Source organism: Phocoena sinus, chromosome 14 (assembly GCF_008692025.1).
Source record: "Phocoena sinus isolate mPhoSin1 chromosome 14, mPhoSin1.pri, whole genome shotgun sequence".
NCBI classification, from domain to species: Eukaryota; Metazoa; Chordata; class Mammalia; order Artiodactyla; family Phocoenidae; genus Phocoena; species Phocoena sinus.
Window position 1 is genome coordinate 42,817,191 of NC_045776.1, and position 27,548 is coordinate 42,844,738.

The 27,548-nt window shown below is 40.0% G+C and overlaps 1 protein-coding gene across 1 annotated transcript; it reads right to left on the reverse strand.

The window, feature by feature from the left end:
- Positions 1-146: 146 nt before the first annotated feature.
- On the reverse strand, positions 147-27,548 carry MEP1B (meprin A subunit beta). The gene is made up of 15 exons (XM_032603073.1): positions 27,486-27,548; positions 25,425-25,443; positions 24,526-24,570; positions 24,399-24,442; positions 21,177-21,255; positions 14,176-14,293; positions 13,278-13,456; positions 11,284-11,502; positions 10,404-10,556; positions 8,847-9,062; positions 6,439-6,882; positions 4,756-4,935; positions 3,867-3,993; positions 3,038-3,242; positions 147-307 (listed from the first exon to the last, which is right to left on the reverse strand). Exons 1-15 carry the CDS (start codon positions 27,546-27,548, stop codon positions 293-295), a joined length of 2,106 nt encoding a protein of 701 aa, XP_032458964.1. The 3' UTR covers positions 147-292.

Below are 27,548 nucleotides of genomic sequence, written 5' to 3' on the forward strand. Positions count from 1 at the left end.
CCAGTTCTTGCTCTCCGTCTTATAGACAATATTATGCTTCCAGAAAAGCCTGAATTTCTTCTCCACCTTTATCTATTTTTATTTTTTATTTTCTTACTCCCCTCCTTTAAAAACAAAAACACAAGCAACATTTCACCAATTAGACCTTTACCAAAATAATGATTTGTAGTATATCCAGCTATGTACAGAGAAGATCCGTCTATAGCAGGTGAAGTGGTTGGAATATATTGTAGGTGAAACCATCATGAAGAATTTTTCATTTCATTTGTTGGCTGTATTGCCGAGTTAATCTTCAAAGTGCATATTGCTAAAAGGGGGAAGAACAATCGATCACTTAATTTCTAAATTTAAAAACTCTCATTGAAATGAATCCAACGAAACAGTCTAATGCTTAAATGAAGTGCCATGAGCAGTCTCCTGGCATCCCTCCCAACTGGCAAGGGGACCCCAGGCTCGTCTCCAGGAACATGCTCTGGCCTATCCCACTTTATTCAGATGCTAAAACATCAGGGTGAGCACAAAGTTCAGTCTCAGGAAAAAGGTCATTCCGATTTAAGATTTAAACTAGAGCTGGAGTTTCTGCTGTCAGTAAATCTAGTGTAGAAATGCCTAGACCAAGGAAAATGTAAGTTGACTCCTTGCTCTTGGGCATGTTTAAATGACCCAGAGGCAAAACAGTTCTGTTTTTATAATATGGTGGCTGTGTGTGTGTGTTTCCACTTAATGGCCCTACCATGTCCCTGATACTCTAATAGTTCTCTCCTTGGTTGAATTAACTTCCTTCTTTCTCTTCTCTTTATCATTTTCTTTAATTCCAATTTTAGGTCAACAAATTGGCCTTTATAATAGCACTTACATCTACCAGTTTCCAGAGGAATATCCTGGCAGTCCCATCCGCCAGCTAACTGGTCCTCTCCTCCCTAACCACTCCCCCACCATTCCTACTCCAGGCCCGGCGTACATCCCTACTAGCCCAGAGGACCATGCTGGTGGGCACAGCTTCCACCAGGTTGACCTACTGGGTCATTGACTGATCTGTCCCTTTTATTTTGAGCCATTGAGTAAGCTGGAAATACCTGTCTTAAAAAACAAAAAACAAACAAAACAAAATTTATATATATATATATATATATATATATATATAATTTTTTTTTTTTTTTTTTTTTTTTGCGGTATGCGGGCCTCTCACTGCTGTGGCCTCTCCCGCTGTGGGGCACAGGCTCCGGACGCGCAGGCTCAGCGGCCATGGCTCACGGGCCCAGCCGCTCCGCGGCACGTGGGATCCTCCCGGGCCGGGGCACGAACCCGTGTTCCCTGCATCGGCAGGCGGACTCTCAACCACTGTGCCACCAGGGAAGCCCAAACCTATATATATTTTAAGTAGTTTTCTAATAAGCTTGTGAAGTAATTGATCCACTGCCTATGACCAGCTTTAAACATCTTCCTGAGGTTGAGGAAACATGACAGCAGTGTTTGAGAATAAAACTATTTGCTTTCCGTTCATTATCATTGTTCACCTTTTGAATAACTTCACAAATGTATTGTCTTTAACAAACAAGTGTCTTTAAACAAGTAAGTTTGTCTACTAAAAGAAATCGAAAATTTAAAATACAGCATGTCGGGCTTCCCTGGTGGCGCAGTGGTTGAGAGTCCGCCTGCCAATGCAGGGGACACGGGTTCGTGTCCCGGTCGGGGAAGATCCCACATGCCGCGGAGCGGCTGGGCCCGTGAGCCATGGCCGCTGAGCCTGCACGTCCGGAGCCTGTGCTCCGCAACGGGATGAGGCCACAACAGTGAGAGGCCCGCGTACCGCAAAAAAATTAATTAATTAATTAATTTAATTAAATACAGCATGTCTTGAATAATCATTTTTTTTAAAGAAAATATCCTCACGCTTAAGGTAATTGCAGTATTTTCGGTTTCAGAGATGTGTTAATCGGGTGTGTTTTGTCTTCAGTTTTGCTAGTAATTTTCAGAGACCCTGTTTCGAATGAAATGGAACCGGAAGAATTTTTAAGTTTCACTTTTAAATGATGTTCAGATTTTATTCCATTAGAAGTGCTCTTTTATGAGTGAGAATAGGAATATGCATATGAAACTGTGCTCTCTGTGACTGGGGTATGTAGTGGGTGCTGGGGTTCTCTGTTAGTCCTGCCCTTCCAAATGAAAGCTTTCCTGCAGGACATGCCCTACCCCAAAGGGTGCTGCCTTGCTTAATTTTCTGCTCCCTCCCCGGGGACAGCCCCAATCCAATGGCTGTTGATGTGGGGAGTACAATGGCCTGGCCCCCTTTCCTCAATTCAGGGCACTCTAAGGGCCCCCCCAGCTCCAGAGCTCCCTGCAGAGGTTGCTGAGGCCTCAGCTGCAACCACAGCACAATCCAACCTCGCCCTCTGCCTGGTCCACCTTCCCTCACTCCATCACTGGTGTTCCCAAGAGCACGCACAGTGAACGTCCTGTGTGCAAATATCCATCTCAAATAGTCCCCAGGGTAATTTCAAGAGTGTATTGCCATTCTAGAGACCTTCTGAGGCAAGACTTTAAAACTTCTACTTGAAAATCTTGCCTTAGAGTTAGTTAGCACACATGAAGCCAGAATCATTTGGAAACTTCTTTAATGCAAAAGCCCCAAATGTGCCTAGCACTCCCTTCCTACAAGCCTGAGCTCAACCTTTAGAATGATGACACTTATAGGTCACCTCTCCCCTTAACCAGGAAGGTTGAAATGTGTAGGCAAAATCAGTTGTGCCTTTCAGGAGGGTCACAGACTCCCACCCCGGAAAATTGCACAACCACACAAAATTCTGGGTACAGTTCCAGAAGGATAATAAAATGCCCCGTAAAACCCTCCATGGATCCCAATTTAAGACCCGTTGCTTTATAGTGAACATAACAAGAACTCATAGTCTCAAAGCTGTTGTCCCCAGCATAGGGCGTAGAGAAATTTTTTTTTTTTAGTATATATAAAAAGTCCTAATTTGTCTTCATATGATTCCATCAATAGGTTTTGAATAACCAAATATGAGAGTCAACTTACATTTTCCAGGGTCATATTTGTTGTGTTTGAACTTGTCTCTTGATGATACTTTTTCCTGGTACAGTAGACACTGACAAGGGTGATGACCAGCATCACAGCAAACACAGCAACAGTGGAAGACACAGCAATCACAATGGTGTCTCGAGTTGAGCCTCTCTTTTCACACCTTTCTCCCATGTACCACCAGTCTTCCCCTGACGGACACCTACATGTTCGGAACATGACTCAGAGTTATGAGTTGATATTTTAATCTGAAAATCTTCACCATCGAAGGTGTGAGTCAACACTCAGGTCATTGGCAGATAGAACTATTTGTCACCCATTCTGGACTAGAAGTGTTGGTTAGACTAGCACAGGCAGGGCCAACGGAAAGGAACAATGGAATTACTCCTAATCTGGGACTTAACACAGCAGCTCCCAGCTGGGAAAGGAAGGTAGCATAGGTACTGGAGAAAATTTAGTTCTCGGTGTCCCAGTCCCTCCACATCCCAGCTATGACCGTGGCCAAGCTCTTCTTAGAATTTAGGTATCTCCATCTAGGAAACGAGGACAGTCACAGTAACCACACCAGACCGTTGTGAGGACCTAATAAGATGTGTAACTCATGAGGACTGTTTCAGGCAATTAGAATAACGTGCTACCTTTGCATAAATACTTCTGTCGTTCTGCTGGCAACACAAAGTCCCAAATGGAGAGCAAAAGATAAATATCTTATGAACGATTTTGAGATGAGAATCAACTGATTTCATTCATATGAAATATCATATGAATCCTACATTGTGGGAATGAAAAAATATGTAACAAAAGAATGGGTAGATTGTATCCTTACCTGCACTCAGCTTTGCCATGATGGAGAATGCAAACGCCATCATTCTCACATTTAAAGTTTGTGCAAAGGTCATTGACGCCCAAGTTCGGGATTGGCTCGTTTTGTGTAGTATTAAGGTGGGATATGTCTAAGGAGGGTGAGAGGAGAGCATGGAGGGAAATCAGTTTGGGGTTTAACAAGCATCTGATCTTTAAGTTTCAAAATAAAACGTTCAGGCTTCAGGTTTGTGAGAAATTCAGGTACTCTTGAAGCACCATTCAGTAACGCTTATAGGCAGTGAAAAAATAAACAGGCAGGCTGAAATCTAGACACAAAGGGAAGCTGAACCAGCCTGCGGGACTACAACTGAACACATGCTTGCCTGGGCCTTGGCATGGAAACAAACAGTATTCCTGGGAAATGTAATTATTGGCTGCCATAGCTGAGAAATTTTAGAAGACAATAGATTAGTGCTATTACTGACAAGATATATGTGTGTGTGCACATATCTCTATATATGTATGTATACATATCTGAAAGAGACAATAAAGCCAGATCATTTCCACTCTAATTTTATGTGTTTCTGGGATATTTTTACTTCTGGAGTCCTAGAGTTAAATTCTAGGGTATAATGGCTATACTTCAGCTTATTTCTAAAGAAGTGTTCTGGACTAAAGCTTTCCACTATTGCTCCAGGCAGTGTTAATTAAGTTCTTTATCCTGGAACTGTCCCTGTTTTCATTTAAATTATTTTCATATTGTTAATGATTCATACTAAAAAAAATCTCACTCGTGTCCATTCCCTCCCACGTTTCTAATATATCTAAACACGGAATCCAGAAAAACACAGTAAATAATCAACGACCACCAAAAAAAAGCAGCTTAGATAAAATGACTTTTATTGACATACCTTCCACTGTCAGGAGGATATAAACATCATCTCCTTTCATAAAATCTCTGCTTTTCAGCCTCTCATGGGTCATAAAGACACTGTATCCATAGCCCCCACCTCTTTGAAACTGAGTTCCATTAGGGAAAAAATCTTGTACTCCCACTTTGGAAGGCCTGTCCCAAAAATAGCTTCCATTACCTGAAAAAGCAATTTATATTAATGGATTGTGTTTAGCATCATCATAGCTTTTGGTGTAGGAAAGCACAAGCAATGTGAAGCACAATTAAGACAGAGCTCAAAATCATTCAGTGATGCTATTGACCTGTAATGTATTCCCTGGCAAGTCACTGGAGTTTCTTCATTTAGACTGTCCTAAAGAAATGAGATGCCATGGCAGAGAGGAGCACATTCTGGAATATGAGTGGAGAGGTGTCAAAGGCTTCCTACATGGGGGTGTCACACTTCTACTGAACAAGCAGTGTAGAAACTCCGTTGCCCATTCGAATCATTCTTTAGTGGCCTTCTGAGTTACAGGTAGTCCTTTTAGCTGAGTTAAACCAATGTGTTACTGAGAGAGTTTTTAATATTAGCACTGAACAATTCACCTCAGTAATTGAATTATTCACCTAACAGAGTAAAGTCCTTCAGGAGTAGAAGACAGTGAGAAGCACTGCTTCTGGGAAAAGGTGGTGACCCACCCAAACTTGAGCCATTTTCAGTATCATTCAGGGAGAAAGGTTTTGGAAAAAGGTAAAGAAATTCTGAACATCAAATCCCCACACCTCTTTGTGAATACTATTTTTTTTCCTATCAGATTATATATATTTTTTTTTCCCCAAGCCATTCAGGTCCATTCTTTTCATATACAGAATTCAGATTGGGCAATAATATTCACCTTGCCACAATTCCATTTTTCGCTTTATTATGTTCCCAGAGGGCAAAGGATTATTACAATTAGAGATGTGATCATTGCTTTCTGGGTGCTCTTCTTTTTCAGACTAGAAAGAGGGGGGATGGTGTCACCATTGGCAAGTCCTCCAGAATTCTTTAATAAGAAGTTGCAATCCATTCCCATACCCTTCCCAACACTACGGAGCACCTACTCAACATCTTCGTTCTGATCAAAAACCACCCCCGTTACAAAAGCCGAACTGTTTTTGACAATTCAGAGGCAAGACCAGGACAGCATGGGTTAGGAGAACTCAACATCTGAGAGCCTCTCCATACCAGGCCCTTCCACAAACTTCCCTACTTGATCTGTAGCGATACTTTTAACAAATGTGTGGGGTTTTTATTACTGTCCCAGTTTTACTTCTGAGGACACTGGTGTTTCAAGAGATTACCTGCTCAAGGTTTCACAGCTAATGAGAAGCAAACCTTGGATTGAATCCAGGTGCGTCGGACTCTAAAACTAAAACACTCCTCGTACAACCCTGGGAATTCAGGTATTGTCATCAGTTTCTGAAAATATAGCCAATATCTTCTCAATTTGTTGGCATCTTTGCTGACATTTCTGACAGTCTCCTGCCTGGGAGACTCTGTCCACAGCTGCTGAAGCCCTTCCCCTAAATATCTTCTGATCCTTAGATTTGGGGCTCAAAATTCCCTAGCTACCTGGCTATGCAGTCTTTCCTTCCCAAATCATCCACCCCTCCTAGAGCAGTGATTGTGTATTACCAATAAAAAAGATGAGTCACAAACCAGTGGTCATAAATGGGTCTGTAGTTATACTCCGCTTGTTGGACATACGCTGTCGAATGTCAGGATTTTGATCCAAGATGGTCATCGTGACTTGTTGCCAAGGACATGGCCACTCTAATTGATCATCATTGGCTCCAGAGATCAAGTGGAAATACATTCCTACATTAGGCAAACTACTTAGATTCAAGCAAATCTGAAAGGCATAGCCTTTAGAAGAATAAAATGAAGGACTGAAGACAGATCCGCTGGGGCTGCCAATGAGCTGTGTGAAATTCCTTATATGCCAGACATGATGAGGGCAGTGTGTTTCTGAAAGATTGATGTCATCAATAGACAGGCCACCCCGTGAGGCACCAGCGCCTCTGACGCCTCCAAATACCACTCTAAATTTGTTGGTCACTTTCAGTGTTACGTGGTAAAGCTGCCAGCTCCCGATGGGTATATCTGCAAGAGAGACATTATTATTCCAAAGAGGACAAAGGACTATGAATCATGTGCAAATCGACATTAGCGTTCTAACCTTCATGGACAAAGGGTCTTTCTAGACCTACTGCTTCCTGCGGGTATGAGGTATGGCTTTATTACGCCTCCAGCTCAGGCCCAGTTACTTCAAGGCATTTCTGTGGGGATGGCGCAGCTCTCTGGAATATCTGGATGCTCATCTAGCTGATTCTTAGATAGAGCACCCTTTCCCAGAGATAGGTGGGCAAACGATAGCATCTAACTCATGAGAACTCCATGCCCAACTTACAAGTTACCTCCCATTCAGTTAGTTAAACAGACAAGCAAGCCCAATACCCTACACTTGTACCCCAGATTCCTGTGATACTCAGCTGAAGCCTCCTTTAATCTATTTATACTTTGATCGGAATACTTCCTTCACATGCAAAATTTTTAGTCAACTCTTTGGCAGTATTAAGCATGAATTCACCAAACCCTAGAAAGCCCACATCTTGCAACTGACTCGATGTTACATATCTGATATTTGGTACCATCTCCTTTCTTCCCAGACTACACGTCCCCTCCACTATTACTCCTACCCCTAGCTAGCAGCACATTGTATGACATCTTGTCTTAGTTTCTGATGTCACATACCCAAATAAGAAGCAGTCCCTTTAAAAGTTTTCAGAAGCCTCCCAGGTAGAGAATAGCTCAGGAATTCATGTCAAACTAGTAGTTAACTCAATGCCTTCAAACTTAAATATACTGGCACTTAATGAGAAACATGTTGCTTGAAAGTAAGTTAGAAAGATCCAAATTACAGAAAATGCTATTCTCCGTGGAAGGACCCCAGACTGAACAAAAACCTTTCATGAGAGCCTCCACTTCATTTTTACCAGTACTTTCAGTTTAAATTCAGGTTTCTTAAGTGCATTTTGTGCTATTATCTGTCAATAATAACACCCACAGATTGCTAATGCAAGGGAGTATATATGTATAATCAACTATGTGTGTAATAATCTTATTTATAATCTTTTATATATGCACTAGATACATAAAATGTACATGTATAATGCGTGTATATATGTATATACATATAGGAAAACATCATCTATGTTTCAGATTGTTTTTCACTGTTAAACAGGGGGAAAATGGCATGACATATGACATAATGTGGATCCGTTTTATAATAGGTTTTAGTCAATTCATTCAAACCAAGAGGTCACTGCGTGGAGCAGACAGTAATACAGCCACCAGGCCACAGCCCTTCCCTTCCTCAGCGGACCTCCTGAACCACCTGCTTTAATATGTGGTCAATGTGACCCACCTCCCAGACACATGATTAGAAGGAAGGGTGGCCGTCTAATCAGTGTTGCCCTCTCTCCACTCAGAATTGCTCCAGAAGATGCATTTAACTCAAGTCATAACAATTAGAATCCTTTGCTGGAATTTATTTTTCTAGGCTAGAAATTAGAGGAAGAGACCCTTCTCTAGTCTGATGGTACATTTGGTAAAATGTAAGCTGGGAAGTGAAACAGCCAAAGCACCAGTTTTACAGACAAAGCCCATCTGAGATAACAGGAAAGGTCCCCAACCATGTTCAGGGACAGGTCCCATCCTGCCTGAGGCCAGCTCCTCTCTTCTCCATTCTACAATATAGTTATGTTGAGCCAGTAACTCTTCACATTTTGCCTAAGCTAGTTTCCATTATATTTTTATTAGTTGCCAAGAACGGACTTCCCCAGCGCCAGAGACTGATCTACAGTTTCTTAAGTGTCACATATTCTGTAGCACAGAAAGGACTCTCATTTTAGCTTCCCAACCACTGCATAAAACAAGTAGGATCAAGTTCCACATTGAAAAGTACTAAGTCCATAGCCCCTACCCTGTTGTAAGTGGTTTTGCATTAAGTAAAGGGTTAAGACTGACTCACTCTGAACCCAAGAATAAGAACGGTGATAGTGTACCTTTTATTTCTTCCACAAGGGTCAGAGTCCTGTTCACACTGGCTGCAGAATATTCCCTGATATAGATGTTCAGTTGGTCATATTCACTTCCACTGTTATATAAAAAAAATTGCAAGCACTGAAATCCTCGTTTAGGGTATAGTATTCTACTTCCCAGCATTGCTGTGGCCCCCTCATTTACAGAGCTCCTGTTGAAATGCATGAAGAAACCAGAACCTGTTAAAGAGGACAAAATGCAGAACTGAGAAAACAGATACCGGATACAGGAATGCGTGTCTCGCGGGCACTCTATTTCCACCTAGTTCCCACTGTATGCAGGGCACTGTTTTGAGCATTTAAATGCAGTTCTTGGAGCAGGCAGTCTATGAAGAAAAGCAACATTAGATCACTTTTTTCTTACTACACGTTAGTTTTCAAAAATGGGAAAAAGTGTTACCTGTTTGGTTTAGCCTCTCTCTCTCTCTCTCTCTCCCTCTTTCTCTCTCTCTCTCTCCACCTGCCCCTTCCCTTCCTCCCTCCTACTGATCTGTGTAGAACCACTATCCACTATTCAAATCTACATTTAAAAAATATTTTTTTAATTGAAATATGTTTGACATGTACCATTGTGTAAATTTAAGGTACACAACATGTTCATTTGACACATTTATATATTGGCAGCTGATTGTCATTGCAGCAATAATTAGCACTTCTATCACAATACATAATATCATTTCTTTTTGGTGGTGGGAATAATTAAGTCTAGTCTCAGCAAGTCTGATGATTATAATACAATAGTGTTGCCTATTTTCACTATGCTGTGCATTAGATCTCTAGGGCTTTTTACTACTTGTCACAAGTTTGTACCTTTAAACAACATCTGTCATGTCCCCACCAATCCCCCAAAAAAGAAAAAGGAAAAGCCCCTCCATGCTCTTAGAGGTCTCTACCCCTTCCCAGGTCATCTGAGCTGTCAAGCAATGGCCCTGGGTTCTGAAGGCTAGTTTTACATATTTGCTGCCAGAAATGAAAAAATAAATAAAAATGTGGTGCTTATAGCCAAATAAATGACTATTTGATTCAAAACAAAATTTCAATGGAAAAGAATACTCATCTGAGTAAAATTAAATAAATCGTACTTTCTACCTTCATTTAAAGTATTTTTGTAACAGGAAGGTAATCACAACCAGCTGAAATTCTGAAACTGATTAATTCACAGCCTGGGGCTGTTCACTGAAGTTCTCTTGGATCCTTCAGGCTTCAAGAAAACAACCCCACTTCTCCAGAGAAAAGAGTCCTTTCGGGGAGGGGCAGCCCCTCTTGCTGTGGGCACATACTATGGGTAGAGGCTTCACAGAGCCCAGCGCTGACTCATGGGGAAAAAAAGCAAACTTGGACAGTAAAAAGCAAAGAAATTAACCATATCCTTATAAGGCACAGAACCAATTCCTGAGCAGCACGAGTGGGTTATCATTAATAATTCTAATAAAAATAAGAACTCAAATCCCAGTATTTCACAGCAAAGAATGAGGCTAGAACCACTGAGAGTAAAAGCTGGAAGTATCTCACTCCTGTTACCTTTGCACCGGCCCATGTTGGAGTGATCACTCTCTGGCCCCTCGGGAACCTGGGAGACCCGTTGCCAGTCAGCACTATCTTCTGAACTTTGAATCATACCACACACATTTTCCAGTTCAAAATCGCACGACTCCATAAAGCTCAAGGAAGAGGCTACCAAAGCAAAAAGACAATTATTGACGCTCATATATAACATGATAATCTAAGTAGTAAAAACTGAGATTATCCTGAAGCACTAGGAATTCTAGGATGACATTAAAGGGGACTTGTCAAAAAAAAAAAAAAAGGGGGACTTGTCACTGATCCTGAGTGATGGTGGCTTCAAGATCTCTTGATATCTGCGAAACCAAGAAAATCGACCGACTGTGTAGTTCTGTATAAGCTGCCTGCCCCAAGTCTTGTTTACCGGGTTAACTAATTATAGAAACCTGAGTCTACACTCCCCTAGTTATTCAGAGTAATAAACCACAACCTGGATTATTTGATCCCATTTATATTGTGACTGTACACCTCATTCGGGCTGAAAAGAGTTTTGAATATCAAGCTGGTCCACATGTGCATCAGTAACAGCTTCAAACACTTGAGTGGGTCACGCTCACGCTGCTATAGGACTCCGTTTGTATTTATATCTAAAGCCCAGAACTTGTGAGAAGAAAAATGCTGCTTCCATGTTGTAGTCTGGTATCTGGGGGCTATTCTGTTTTGTTTTGTTTTCTTTCTTTCAGAATATCAAACTTCAACTATCAAACTATTATTATCAAACAATTTTCTAACTATAATTTCAGAAAACCCAGCAATGCTTGGCAAAATGGCACAGAACAGAATGTTTGCCTACAGAGCAGAGAGGAGGAGAAGTCATTTCGAAGAACCTGTCACATACAGCAGTTATACAGTTGATTCAACTTTAAGATATCAGAGTCACTGAAATCCATTCGTTGGCCGATCACATCCATGAAGTCTGGGATTCTTGTCACAATTGTTGGTTCTGATCCATTCTGGAATGCGGTTTTACTATAGTGCATCACTGAGCTGTAATCATAGGGAACATTCAGGGAGTCTGTTTGCTGGTCATCATAGGATTCAAAATTGCTCTTTTTGCCTAAATGATAGATAAAAATCTTTAATTACTTGATGTTCACAAAACTTAGTTTATCTTACTCCAAAGACTGTTAACTTAGAAATAAAGACTATAATAAACAGTGCAACCTTGGCTACAGCCGACACTCTATGGTATTTCAAGAGTGTTTCATATATTCCTATCTTAGAATAGACTATTCAAACTTAGAATTGTGATACCAGCTGTCATGCTGAACTTATATCTAAGGTTTCATTTCAGCTCAAAGTTGGACTTTAGCATTTGGCCTAAGGTTCTAAGAACTGCTAATGGAAAGAAGGATTCTAAAAAGTGTTGTTGAAACACTCAGGGTCATTGGCAATGAGGAGAGGTAGAGTATCCTCAGTGGATGGAGATGAAAATAAGAGGACTTTGGGAGGTGTGGTGGGGTAGGACCTGGGAATGATAACGTGGTCATCGGAAAGGACTGACATCGTCAGTGATTTCTTAGTTATCTTAGTTATTCTTAGTTTCTGGAACACGTGTAGATGTATGTAAATAAATACATTTAGAGAAGATTCCTGACCGCTTAGCATCATACCAATGGGCCACTGACTGCAATGTGAAATCGAATGATTTTGCGGACCCAACGAGGTAGATTTGATCAACAAAGCATAAAGATGTGTTATCAAGTCGAGGCAGAAGTTTCTAACAGAAATAAGACATTGGAAATCTTAAAGAGTGAGGCCATAGATTAAAGCTCAACACTTCTCTCGTTCTAGAAATCTTTCAGTTGGCTTCAGTGCCTTCCCCCAGACTCTGGGTAGGGGTGAGGCCAGGGGCAGGTAATGTGATGTTAGAATTGTGATGTCAGGGGCCCTCAGCGCAGAGCAGCCCTCACTGGCCTCACTTGATAGCGATGCCATCCTTCCCCTCCCCCTCCCCCCCACACCCCCGCCATACCCTATGGAGGCAGGATGGACGGGGAAACTAAGTGTCACTGCGGAAAATGTGAGTTCTAGTCGGTCAGGGTTATTAAAACCTTTCTGACTTTGAGCACAAAGTCACGAAAAGTTCAGGCTGTTGCAGTGTTTCCCAACATGGGCTCCAAAGAACAATAAATCCGGGAGATCAGCTCAGTGCTTTGTGACCACCTAGAGGGGTGGGACAGGGAGGGAGGGAGGGAAACGCAGGAGGGAGGAGATATGGGGATGTATGTATATGTATAGCTGATTCACTTTGTTATACAGCAGAAACTAACACTCCATTGTAAAGCAATTATACTCCAATAAAGATGTTAAAAAAATAAAAAATAAAAAAAAATTTTAAGAAAAGAATAAATCCAAACACTCCACAAAAAGAAAGAAAAAAAAAAAAGCATGATCAAGTCATTTTAGGAAATGCTCCTCTTGGAGATTTACAATTCATGTTAGTCTAGCAAAGACACTGAACAGTACAGCAGTGTAAATAACTCTAAGTTTAATTTCTTTTAACCTAGGATTTCCCAAATTAATTTTGGGAAATCAGACTCCTTTCCTCACAACCCCCCTGAACAGCTTGTGCAATGGCACTACATAAAATAATCTTTGGGAAACACTGGTTTCTAAGATCACGCCCAGCTCAAACTGGGGTTCTGGAATACTGTTCCCCAAAAACCTTCAGGCACTTCAACCCCTATTGAATTAGAGCCAAATCAAGTAAGATCAAAACATCAGAGTTTTCCCATTATTAATAGACAGCACCAATGGCAGAAGAGGGCACATGTTTAGAAATTCAGTATTTAACTTAAAAAACAATGTAAGAAAACAAGATAAACGTACCTGAAATAATTCTGTCCCAAATTATGCTGACATAGTCATCCCGATCAGACCGAGACTGTTCATGCCAGAATCCCAGAGCGTGGAGAAACTCATGTTGCACTGTTGCTATTTTGTCACAGCCCTTTCCGATGGAGAGTTCTTGCTTCCCAATGCGCCTATTTCCCACTGAAGACCAGCAGCTTACAGGAGGGTTTACAGAAGGGGGAGAGGGTTTTATATTGATGCAGGTGGAGGTCCTAAGGCAAAATCCCTAATGCCTAATGCACTTAGGTACCCACCTAGATCCTTCACCTATGTTTGGACACCATGTATTTCTCTCAGAACCCCAGTGCGGTATGAAAAGCCTTCCAGACCAGATGACCTTTGGGGAACTTGGGCTGTGACACCAAATGTTTAAAAAGGACTGAGTCATCCTCCAGGCAGCCAAGTCCTGATCTTTTCTGGCAATTTCAAAATTTTTCAGATGGTCCTTGAATAAGGGTTTTATAGGTATGGCAACCATTCAGAACTGCTGACCTTGAGTCAAATAACTATCACCTTCTTAACTGAAGTAGTAAGAGTTCTTAGGTTAAAATAGATTTAAATATACATGTGCACATGCATACAGATGGGTTTTACTTGAAGGCAGAAATAAGGAGTATAGAAACGACAAACAGGTTGAAGTTCACAGAGTCATAGGGTGGATGGCATGCGATCCCACCTTCCTTGTCTTAACGTTGGCAGTCTGGTTGCATGTATGAAAATATTCTTTTATGGCTAAAGAAAACAGATCCAGCAAACAGCAATGGAAGCCCCCGACCCCCCGCCAAGGTTAGGGTCGAGGGCAACTGCTGTGATGTAATGCCCCAGCCACAACAGTTCTCATCAGAGCACTTAGAAGACCAACTCTTCAACTTACCCACTGCCCTTGAACACTGATATATAGTTGGGTTCTCCAGACCAAGGCTTGAAGTCAATGCATGTTTTTAGGCGATAGCGTTCAAATGCATTGAGGATAACTCCCCTGGCATTCATTTCTGAAGGAAGAAAACAAACAAAAATAAACGTATTAAAATTACCACCATTGAACAGTTCACCATGGAAACAGGCCATGCAATATATTGTTTATCATGCGTTAGCCCCTCCATGAATATTTAGTGTTTTATTTTTTAAAAACTTAGTATACAGCACCCATCAAGTATCACATGCAATTAATTGGTTGCTCTTCAGGTAGCTTTTTTTCACCCCATATATATTTCCCTGGAGTCATTAGAGGTGCAAATAGCAAAAAGGGCATTTCCTTACCTCAGGGAACATATACATTGGTTCGCAGGCAACCAAAATGAACAATCACTGTCACGTGCTTCATCTAAGAAGCTATAATATGTATTTAAAGCCTCACAGCAGAGTTTTTAATCTGAGGACCTTGAGATGAGAGGGACCGTGAATATGTTGAAATAGTAGACAAAGAATTACATCTCTATCTATATATATCTGTCTCTGCAAAGTGCATTTTCTGGGAAGAGCATTCATAAGATTCGCAAGTGAGTTCCGGGTCCAAAACACAAATAAGAACCATTGCTTTCAAGTTGAGTGATGCTAACAGGTTATATAGAATGGAGCTCAAAGATGGCAGAGGTGTGAAAGCAGAAAAGACGTTCAGGAAAAGAAGCTCAGAGGGCAACCCGGAGGAAGGAGCTATATCAGGTGCATATGGAGGGACAGTCACAGCTGGGGTCAAGTACGGTGAAGTGAAGGATGGTGTCTGCCGGGAGGTGGGAGACAGTATGGCAGAGAAGATGGTGTGTGGACTTTGGAACAAGACACAGCTAAGTTCTCCCCTATCCTCACCACTTTTTTTTTTTTTTTTTTTTTTTTTTTTTGCGGTACGCGGGCCTCTCACTGCTGTGGCCTCTCCCGTTGTGGAGCACAGGCTCCGGACGCGCAGGCTCAGCGGCCATGGCTCATGGGCCCAGCCGCTCCGTGGCACGTGGGATCTTCCCGGATCGGGGCACGAACCCGCGTCCCCTGCATCGGCAGGTGGACTCTCAACCACTGCGCCATCAGGGAAGTCCCACCACTTATTTTTGATGCATAATCTTTGCCAATTTAATTTACCCTTAAAGCTTTGGTATTATCATCAGATCAGCTAAGTGGGAAATTAAAATCAACTTCACAGGGATATTGTGAGGATAGCAGAGAAAGTAGAGGTGAAGTTCCAAGTACAGTAGTCTCCCTTTATCTGTAGTTTTGCTTTCTGCAGTTTCAGTTACCTGCAGTTAACCGAGATCCAAAAATATTAAATGGAAAACTCCAGAAATAAGCAATTCATAATTTTTAAGTTGCACGCCACTCTGAGAGCTTGACGAAACCTTGTGCCATGCTGCTCCATCCCACCAGGGACTCCCCAACCCTGGACATCCATTATCTGCTCCCAACACCCAATCATCAACATCACCATGGGTCAGTGACCCAGCATCACCCGAAGCAGATGATCCTCCGTTGATGTGTCATCAGAAGGTCAATAGTAGCCTAACGTTACATCACAATGCCTACGTCATTCACCTCATTTCATCTCATGATGCAGGCATTTTATCATCTCACATCATCACAAGAAGGGTTAGTACAGTACAATAAAATATTTTGAGAGAGGGAGACCACATTCACTTAACTTTTATTACAGTGTATTATAATTGTTCTCTTTTCTTATTAGTTACTATCTCTTCCTGTGCCTAATTTATCAATTAAATTTTATCATAGGTATGTAGTATAGGAAAAAACATGCTATATATAGGATTTGGTACTACCCACAGCTTCAGGCATCCACTGGGGGTCTTGGAACATATGCCCCGAGCATAAGGGGGCACTACTGTAAAGTGAGCATTTATCCAATGTTTACTTCCTTCCTACCTTCTTACATGTCCATTGCACAGACATTTAAAGACATTATTCAGAAAGCCTCTGTCTAGGTGAAAGTAAAGAACAAGATACATGTGGGACCTAAAATCCATGAATCTATAAGAGGCACTCAGAATTCAACCTTTTACAATATCACACAAATAATACATGTTCACTGTAAGTTAGAAAATATAAACAAAAAGAAAGAAATTATAAAATCTTACCCAGAAATAATCAACCACACTTATCATACTTTTTTCTTATGAATACGTACATACATAAAATACATATTTTTATAAAAAATAAAGTCACAGCCTACATAATATATTATAAACTATTTTTTCACTAAATAATATATCTTAAAATCTTCCTTCATCAGTAAGTATTGTTCTTTGGGGTTTTTTTGTTTTTTCTTTTTTGAGGTATGCAGGCCTCTCACTGTTGTGGCCTCTCTCTTTGCGGAGCACAGGCTCCGGACGCGCAGGCTCAGCGGCCATGGCTCACGGGCCCAACCGCTCCGCGGCATGTGGGATCTTCCCGGACCGGGGCATGAACCTGTGTCCCCTGCATCGGCAGGCAGACTCTCAACCACTGCGCCACCAGGGAAACCCAGTAAGTATTGTTGTTACCATTTTAATGGCCACATTATATGACGGTAAGATACATAACTAACTTCCTATTGTCAAATATTTAAATTGTTTCCAAATTTTCTGTATTGTAAGTATCACATTTGGGTCACTATTTCAGATCTATCACTTCCTTAAAATAAGGCATGATGATACCAACCACCACATGACTTTTTGAACTGAACATAAAAGGAGCTTGCTTGCCTTCGATTTTTATCAAAGCTTAATGAGGATAGTCTCTATCCTGCGTTGAATTGTTTGGAGACTCAAATAAGGGAAAAAATGTGAAAGTTTCGTAAAAAGTATAGCTTTCTACCAAGATAAGATCCTTATTTACCCTGTGCCTTTATTTACCAAGGGCTTTAATTCACTTTGCATCACAGATGCAGAAGAGCTCCACCAGGGATCCTGTTACCTAAATCCCCAGGCTCCGAAGAACAAGGCAGGTCCCAGACAAGCCTAGGAGTTAAGCAAGCAGCTGTTTAGAATTATCTTCCCCTTGTTAGCCCCTTCCTGCTCCTAGCACCTTGGTCTTCATTTCTATTCCCACCTTTTACCCCTTTCCTCCTCTCCCTACTTCCCCCTACCACTCACTTCAAATCTGGCACTCAGGCAAGCAACTGTAACTCACTCACAGGAAGCTATACACCGTTGCTTCAAGTTTCACCCCTTTCAGGTGAGTTGCATCTTAACAGCCAGATAATACCTGAGGCTTAAGCTAAAAGACTAAAGCCCTACTGGCAGCATTTCATATGGAAAACAGTTTGGAGTTTTCTCAAAAGACTAAAAATAGAACTACCATATGACCCAGCAATTCCATTCCTAAGTATATATCCAAAAAAACCAAAAACACTAATTTGAAAAGATGCATGCACCCCAAATGTTCATAGCGGTACTATTGACAATTGCCAAGATATGGAAGCAACCTAAGTGTCCATCAACAGATGAATGGATAAAGAAGTGTGGTATATGTATATACACAATGGAGTACCACTCAGCCATAAAAAAGAATGAAATTTTGCCTTTTGTAGAAACATGGATGGACTTGGAGGGCATTATGCTAAGTGAAATAAGTCAAATACTGTATGATGTCACTTGTATGTGGAGTCTAAAAAGTAGGACAAACTAGTGAATATAACAAAAAAAGAAACAGACTTACAGATATAGAGAACTAGTGGTTACCAGTGGGGAGAGGGAAGGGGGGAGGGGTAATATAGGGGGAGGGGACTAAGAGGTACAAACTATTAGGTATAAAATAAGCTACAAGGATCTATTGTACAACATGGGGAATATAGCCAATATTTTATAATAAGCATAAATGTAGTATAACACGTAAAAATTGTGAATCACTATATTGTACACCTGTAACATATAATATTGTACATCAACTATATTTCAATTTTAAAAAAGCAAAAAATTAAAAAAAAAGAAACAGGTACATAAAGCTCATCAGGTTAGGATAACTTTGGTTAAAATACATGGCAAAAATAGCCTAAGAGATACAGTCAAATTAAAGCTCACTGATCTTTCATGGAACACAGGAGAATAAAGTTTTTAAGCTATATATACATACATATATATGTGTATATATGTATGTATATGTATTATACACATACATATATATGATTTAGAAACAAAAGTATTTTAAATTTTTTAATCAAAAGATTAAAATCAAAAATAAATATTTAAATAAGGAGAGGTTGGTAAAAGGGTACAAACTTTCAACTGTAAAATAAATAAGATCTGAGAATCTAATGTAAAACATGGTGACTATAGTTGATAGTACTGTATTGCATAGTGGAACTTTGCTAAGAGAGTAGAACATAAATGTTCTCACACACAAAAAAAGGAGAAATACGTGAGGTGATGGACGTGTTAGTTAACTCGATGTGGGAATCCTTTCACAATGTATACATATGTCCAATCACCGCAGTTACAATTTAAGTATCTTATAATTTTATGTCAATTATACCTCAATAAAGCCGAAAATTTTTAATTTTAATAAAATGTTTCAGATTTTCTCCAGTTCCAAAAGCCAATGAACATCATTCTCTCCTGATGTTACACAAGCTCTTTATAGCTTCTAATCCTATTAATTACTGTTGCTTTGGCTTTTTCTACTGTACTCTTGGTTTTTCATCTGTTTAATGGCCATTCTTCCCTTCTCAAAAATCTCTATCAGGGCTTCCCTGGTGGCTCAGTGGTTGAGAGTCTGCCTGCCGATGCAGGGGACACGGGTTCGTGCCCCGGTCCGGGAAGATCCCACATGCCGCGGGGCGGCTGGGCCCGTGAGACATGGCCGCTGAGCCTGTGCGTCCGGGGCCTGTGCTCCGCAACGGGAGAGGCCACAACAGTGAGAGGCCCGCGTACCCCAAAAAAAAAAAAAAAAAAAAAAAAAATCAGATCTCCCATCTATATCAATGCCAAAAAGTTGCTCTCCCACGCTGAATTCCATTCTGTGCCATCTTCTTACACAATACAATCTTCCTGCGTCATCCAATAAGATCCATTATCTATGAAGTACTCATTATATGCAAGGCACTATGTGAGAATCTCATCCATATCCATAGCTTCAACCATCTCCTATACCCTTAATAACTCCCTGTTAGATTTCTCTATCTTGAATGACCAGATCAGACACCAAGCCATTATATGATATCTCCACCACAGTGAGCCTGATGCATTTCAAATTCTGCATGCCAAAAACCAATTTCCACCACATTTCTCTATCCTACCCTCTCCAAGACATATTCCCTATTCTTGTTAAAGGTGTTACCATCCACCCAGGTGTCTAAGACATAATCTTGGACACTAGCACTTCTTGCCCTAGACTCACCTTCTTCTTGATCTCTTGGAGCCAATCACCAAATCTAATTGTCTCCTAAGCCTCTCTTAAAATTATCCCCTCTTGTCTATCCTCGCTGAGAGAGTCTTGGTTCAGAAACTCTTTAATCTTTCCCTGAATTTCTTCAAGAGTCTAACAGATCTTCTTACTCTCTTTCTGTCCCACTGATAATACATCTTCTGTACTGCAACCAGAGTGATAACAATCTCACTTCTGCGTTAAAACCTTTAGCGGCTTCACATTACCACTGGTATACACACCACGTTCTTTAACATGGGGAAGACTCAAGTCCTTCCCAATCTGAAGTCTGCCTGTCTGTTCAACTTCATTATCTCCCCGCTCTCAACCTACTTCCCAGCAGGGGTTTTCTTCCTTTCCGCATGCCTTTGCACGTAGTGATCCATCTGCCTAGAGCGTGCTTCCCTTGCTATTAGAGGCTGCACTAGCCCCCATAGTTCCTTTCTATGAATTAGAAAGGGCCACCTCACTGTACACCAGAAACTAACACAATATTGTAAATCAAATATACTTGAAAGAAAGAAAGAAAGGGAGAGGCACCTCATCTGGGCAGATGTTGCAGGTGCTGGCTTGGCAGGTGGATGAACAGTACTTCATGCAAAGAAATGAATGCTCATGATGAATATAATGCAAACTTAATTTCAGTCCCACTTGTGCCCCCTCCCCAGGCACCTATGTGTGGTGTACAACTTGCACAAGCTTCATGGCAGCCCTACTGCATAGGGTCACCTGCTCCCTAATGCATATGCCTTTATATCTAGGCTGAGTTAAATGTCCTCCAGTGTGCTCCCATAACATTTTGAACATATCACTAATCATTACATTTACTGCATTCTATTATAATTAGCTTTTGGTTTATCTGAATCTCTACTGAAATGTATGATATTTAAGGAAAAACCTCCCAAATAGCAGTTCCTAAACTGATGCTGGTCAAGGATATCATTTTTACTAAATGGGGACCATGTTTAGAGCTTTCCATTACAATAAATTTCTAATATAGAATAGCTGTCCTTTCTTTTGGATTAGGTTCTTCTGACTTTTTAGTATTAAAACATTATTTATTTTATAAACAAAAAAGATGATAAAAGATGATAGTGGGTTCTTGTTGTTTAAGTTCCTCAATTGTCCAAATAAAATATTAGTAAAATAGTGACAGTTCCTAAAGTTTTGTTTGGTTGGTTGTTTCATGTTTCAAACTCATATGTAAAGTCTGAACATATATGAAACCACTGCTTTAAAATAAAGACTAGCTCCCTAAAATTTATGTCCCAAGCAACCAATACAGAGTAGGCTCTCCATAAATATTGGTTGAATTCATCCTTTATTGGTCAAAACTCAGCAAATATTTCAGACAAAATCATTTAGGTTCTGTTCATTTTTCATTTTGCTTATTTTTTTTAAAGTGTACTTAGCCACACAAAACAACAAAGAAAAAAACCCTTAAAGGCCATGTGAGTCTTCCCTTGGAAATACTGTCATCATATTCTGTCAGGAACATACATTAGTTGTGGGCACTCCAAAGAGCATACTAACCCAAGCTATCGTCTAGAACATATGGAATAGTATGAGGCCATCTATATCTTTCTCCAACGATGGAATTTCTTTCTTGTACCTGTCAAAATTAAGTGGGAAAGGATTCACTGAATGTATCAGTCAAACATTTATGAAACAATCAATAGTTAATCTAGAAATAAAGGAAGTTTTAAGCTTTCCCAGCCAGCCTAAACAAATTGCCAGGGTGTGTGCGTGCACGTACACATGTGTGTGTACACCTACTTTTATCATATTATAATAAAGGTTTAGGAGGAAATCACTAATTTCTGGGGCTTTTTTATTCTTTCTTTCTTTTTTATTTCTGGGTTTTTTAATAAGGAGAATGATAAGCATTAATATTTCCTTTAATCCTATCATTTCACTTCAATTATTCATATTTTTACATATCCTTGTAATAGCACAAGTTCGTGGGCCTGACGCATAGTGAGGCCAAACAATCTGAAACATCAGAGTTTGGAGCAGGGCCATGCAAGGAGATGGGTGGCTCAGGCCCCAAAAAACCCCGAGCTCCCCAAAGTGTTTCAGCAAAGCATTTTTAAAGGCCAGGTGAGGGAGGGTGGTTACAGGGTATGTGATCAGCTTATGCACAATTCTCTGACTGGCTGATGGGAAATCACTAATTTCTATCATTAATTTTGTTGATAAAGTTGAAGCAAAATCATGTAAATAATGATTGTTGGAAAACTGGACAATAAATATGGTAGATTCATAGACTAGTTTCTTATACTAGAGATTAAAAATATACAAGAAGGAAGTGATAGCAAAACCTCAATCATCTTGATCTCAGAATATCAGAAAAAAAAATCACACATGAGCTGGACCAAAGTTTTCAATCAATTTTAAAGTACTTGAAATTTTTTTTTCCTGGTCCATTCATCCTTCATCAAGTATTTTTTTAACATCTTTATTGGAGTATAATTGCCTTAAGATAGTGTGCTAGTTTCTGCTTTAACAAAGCAGAATCAGCTATACATATAACAAAGTGAATCAGCTATACATATACATATATCCCCATATCTCCTCCCTCTTGTGTCTCCCTCCCAACTTTTATTATAGAAAGCTAATAATGTTTCATTAATGTATTCATCCAGCCAACAAAATGAACACTGTTCAAGAGAACAGAGATCCATTGGTAACCAAACTACCAATGTCTCTACCTTCCTAGAGCTCTTTCTAGTAGAGGAGACAAACAGCATGTAAGAAAACAGTCTAAGGACTTCCCTGGTGGCACAGAGGATAAGACTGCACACTACCAATGCAGGGGGACTGGGTTCGATCCCTGGTCAGGGAACTAGATCCCACCTGCATGCCGCAACTAAGAGTTCACATGCCACGACTAAGAGTCCACATGCTGCAACTAACAAGACAGTGAGCCACAACTAAGGAGCTGGTGAGCCACAACTAAGGAGCCCACCTGCCGCAACTAAGACCCCATGCAACCAAATAAATAAATAATTTTTTTTTAAGTTTAAACGGGATATATTTAATAGTAGCAGAGGAAATGAAAAAGGGAGATGTGGACAAGAATAAAGGGATTAGGGGAGTGTATTAGATAAAGAGGTCAGGACAGGACTCTTTGAAAGGATGACATTGAAGGTGAAATGAGAGTGATAAGAAAGAGCCAGTATTGAAAGGGGCTCTGGAAAGATCATTCCAGACAGAGGAAACAGTAGTTGTTCTGCTCTGAGGTAGGAATATGCTTGGTATATTTTGCATGTTTGAGGCCAGTGGCCTAAGGAGATGAGATCAAAGAAAACAGGAGATGGGAGGAGAGATAGGCAGGAGTTAGATCATGCAAAGTCCTAAAGGCTGTGGGTAAATCTGGATATTATTCTAAATATGGTAGGAAGCCGTTGAGTTTCAAGCCAGGAAGTGAAATGGTGGTGTTGCTTATTTAAAAGTTCACTTTGCTGTAGGGGATAGGGGACAGGGACAGGGTGGAAAAGATTCTAGGAGGGCAACATTTGAAGCAGATAAATTAGGAGAAAAGTGGATTCTTTGGAGTATATATACTTTGGAGATAGAAATGATAGAACTTGCTGATGGAGTGGATGGTGGGGTGAGGGAAACGGAAGAAGCAAAGGTGACTCCTAGGTTTTTTACTTATTCAGTGGAGTGGGGAGAGGGAGTGGTGATTACTTTACTAAGAGGGAAAACTAGGGAGGAACAGCTTGTATGAGAAATCAGAGTTTAGTTGAGGACACATTATGTTTGAGGTATCTTGTAGACATTCCAATGGAACTGATGGATTAGTATTGGGATAGACAAGTCAGGAGCTCAGGGGAAGGAATGAACCAGAGTTATACATTGGGAGTCATCAGCACAGAGATGACAAGCCCTGGTACAGGGTAGGATCAAGGAGAGAAGAGCAGACCAAGGACTAAACCTCAGACACTGCAGCTCTGTTTCTTGAGTTGAAGTTCACAGTGGGGGTTGAGGAATGTTTAAGCTCCCTTAAACTACACGTAAGGTACCTGTGTTCATCTGTGTGCCATGATGGCTAGGTAAGAACCAGTACTCTTTTTTTTTTTTTTTGCATTACGCGGGCCTCTCACTGTTGTGGCCTCTCCTGTTGCGGAGCACAGGCTCTGGACGCGCAGGCTCAGCGGCCATGGCTCACGGACCCAGCCGCCCCGCGGCATGTGGGATCTTCCCAGACCGGGGCACGAACCCGTGTCCCCTGCATCGGCCGGCGGACTCTCAACCACTGCGCCACCAGGGAAGCCCCAGAACCAGTACTCTTTATGATAGTTTGGGAAGATCTTTATGTGGCAACTCTATTCTCAGCTGTCAGAGTAGGAGTCACAAAACCTTTCTCTTATGGTAAAAACCTGATTCATTGAATTTACAAATTCAGTTTAATTTTGCTTCAACTGGCTTTAATCAGTGAGGTTCTATTTAAAAATGAAAATATCATATTGTTCCCATAATGAAAATCAGTCAGATCAGTAAGACCAAAGCATACCAGGTGAGTGATGGTGGTTTTCACCACACAGAAATCTGAGTAATGAATGATGAAGATACTATTATATGAATCCCTTAGAGTAAAAAGTATTCATTGACTAAATGTGTCAACTATGATTCTACACCCTTAGAGACAGTTGGGCTTAACAAAGCCCATGTTGTCCCATCATTCTCAGATACTCTATTTTAGCTTGCAGTGGTTAATTGAAGGTCTTTCCTTGCATTGTTTCAACTCACCCCATCAAGTCTGATGTCTCCCTCAAAAAGATCCAGTCCCAAATCTAAGAGGGAAGGTAAAAATTTGTGTTAGCAAATTGGATTCAAACTCCCCACTTAATAAAGAATTAAAAAAAAATCCACAAACCTTCATTGATATCAAATATATCCTGGTCAATTCCACCATCTACATCTTTAACAAAAAGAATAAAAACACATTGAACATTGTGTTTATGAAAGAAGAAAATCTTTATCAATTGCCAATTAGAAGTAAGCAAGGTTCTTTTGCCTCAGATAAGAGAGTACCAGGTTCTGATTCAACATACATTGATTCATTGATTGATTGATCGATTGATTGAGACCTCCCATGAGCCAGGCTTGGGGCTATGGGGCTTTTGCATATGTACTCTTGTTTTACCCATGTCCCTTGTATGCCAAATAACTTCAGGAATAAGAAATTGGTCATTCCATATAATATTAAGCTTAATTTGAAAGACTAGATTAGATGACTAGATTAAATAGGAAGCAAATATTTAAATTTGGTCAAACCAGTACAATCTATCCATATATTTATATTCCTTGCTAATAGTGTACCTTGGAACTCTCAAGCAAAATTCCTAATTTATATTTGAATTATTCTTAAGTTGCAAAGGGGTAGATAATATGGCCAAGTCTCTAAGTGTACAACTGAATAGGACAGACATCAGGTCCATTTGATTTGACACAAAATAACAAAAATAATAATAGTAGGCATTTTATGGGATGCCAATATGTCAGTCACTGTGTTTGGACTTTCTTATACCACCACTTATTTTTTTTTTTTTTGCTGAGTAGGTGGAACGCCGGAGCAGAAACAATAAAACGTTCCTCAATAAGTCAAAAGAAGCCAGCGCTTGATCAAAGTTCAATGCAATTATGCAATAATGCATATGCAATTATGCACTGTGCTTAGCATTAAATGTGTTCTAAGTTCTTCTGTTCTGTTGTTCTATTATTCACATAACCTTTTTTTACTATAACATAGGGCAAAACTCAAAATAGACTCACCAAAGATTTCTGGGGTTGGCTGGGAAACAAACACATACAAAAGATATATTATTATGATGCCCACGAAATAAATGGTCTTATTGATTCCAATTTATATCTAACCATTTCTGGGGTTTTCTTTTTTCCCTAATATTATGGATAACTTTCTGGCAAAATCCCAAGAGAACTAAATCAGAGTCTAAGATAACTTTTTGACCCAAGGGTCTTCTCATTTCATATAAAAAAATGAAACAGCCTGTTGTATGGATTTGAAGGTGAAAGAAACAAGAAACCCACTTCACAGGTTGAAAAGAAGGCAGAACATAAGAGTCCTGCCCTCAATTAAGGGTTCACTTTAAACATGATTTAAAGTGAACATGATTCTAAAGAATTCATGGAGCTATGCTTGAAAAACATAATAATTTATTCCCAATATTGAAATATTATTATAATTTTTCATGATCCTTTATAAAGAAAATTTTATTGAAGACCTCATTAACCATGGTTTATTTTCACATTTCTCTCAAGACTCCACCTTTAAAGTCAGTACCAAATACTCCAGAAAAAAAATCTATGGCTATACTTTGCAAGTGGGGAAAAAAAAAAAAACTTCTGAAAACAGATTCGCTACAGGTGATGAAATGAAACCCAGACCACATACACGATGGCAAAAACTAAGTAAACCTGAGATTTCTTAGTGAAGTCTAGTTTAAAAAGCTCATGGGACTGGTAGACAGTAGGTCTGGGTTTTATTCCTGCTTCTACCAACTAACAGCAAGTCAGTTCACCTTCCTGATACTCAGAATATCTGTATAATATGGTCAGTGCCTGCTTTGCCTGGGTATTATGATGGTTACATGATGTAATGTGAAAGAACTTGGTAAACTTCGTCATACAAATGTAAGGTGCAATTTTATTTAAATACTTACCTGTAGATACTAGAATATAGATACTAGAATCAGTTGGGGTGTTGGACAAGCATGGGAATAAGTGGTTGGATGATGACCATCCTTTTTGATATTAATTAGTGCCTTGATTTCCTCACACTTGACCACACACAGGCACACACTCACAGAAGAATGCCAACACACCTCCTGAAAAAAGTCATCAAGTATTTGTTCATAATTACAGTTTTAATGAGTCTTCAATAGTATCTCCTGTTCTCACTGCTGTAGTTCTGTTCACAGAATATCAGCTCAACATAATAATTGTTATTTACAAATCACAACTAAAGGTTCCCCCCCAGTCACTTGAAACTTCATTTAAAACCTGATTATGAAAAAACAAAAAAAACACAAAAACGTGATTATGGTTACCAGGGGATAAGGGGGGGAGGGAAAAATTGGGAGATTGGGATTGACATACACACATATATACATATCTATATAAGATAAATAACTAATAAGAACCTGCTGTATAGCACAGGGGACTTACTCAATACTCTGTAATGGCCTATATGGGAAAAGAATCTTAAAAAAAATAAATAAAGAGTGGCTCTCTATATATGTATAACTGATTCACTCTGCTGTACACCTGAAACTAACACAACATTGTAAATCAACTACAGGCCGATAAAAATTAAAATAAATAAATAAAACAAACCTTAAGTTGGTTTGTGGTACCAACTACCTGTCACTGTAGAAAGATAGGTCTAACCTGATGAAGAAGCAGAAAAGAAATCCCATGCTACAAAACGTAAGTATTTGCTGTGCCTGTGACATTCATCATTCACTCCGTCATGTCTCACATTACTGTAACAGCAATATGTGTCACATTCCGCAGTAAAAATGGAATGATTTTCAAATTTCACATTTTCCATCTTATGAAAAGAAAACTTGTTACACAGCAATGAAACTGAAGATAAAACATAACTTTATGTCAGTGTCCCTGACTTTTCTTCTGGTGGGTCTTCTTCTCACTTCCAGTACCCTGCCTGTCCCTGCTCGCCAAAAAGAAACGTTTATTTCATTGACACTTTGAAATTCCTTAAAAAACAAAAAACGAACGAACAGCTTGTTCTTTAATAATCGGTATCAACTACCCCCAATTTTTCTAATTGTTTTCCATACATTGTTTTCTTACCAAGCCAAAAACCCGGAGGAGGGCAGCAAAGAAAAGAAATGAAGGCAGATACCAAGAATCCAT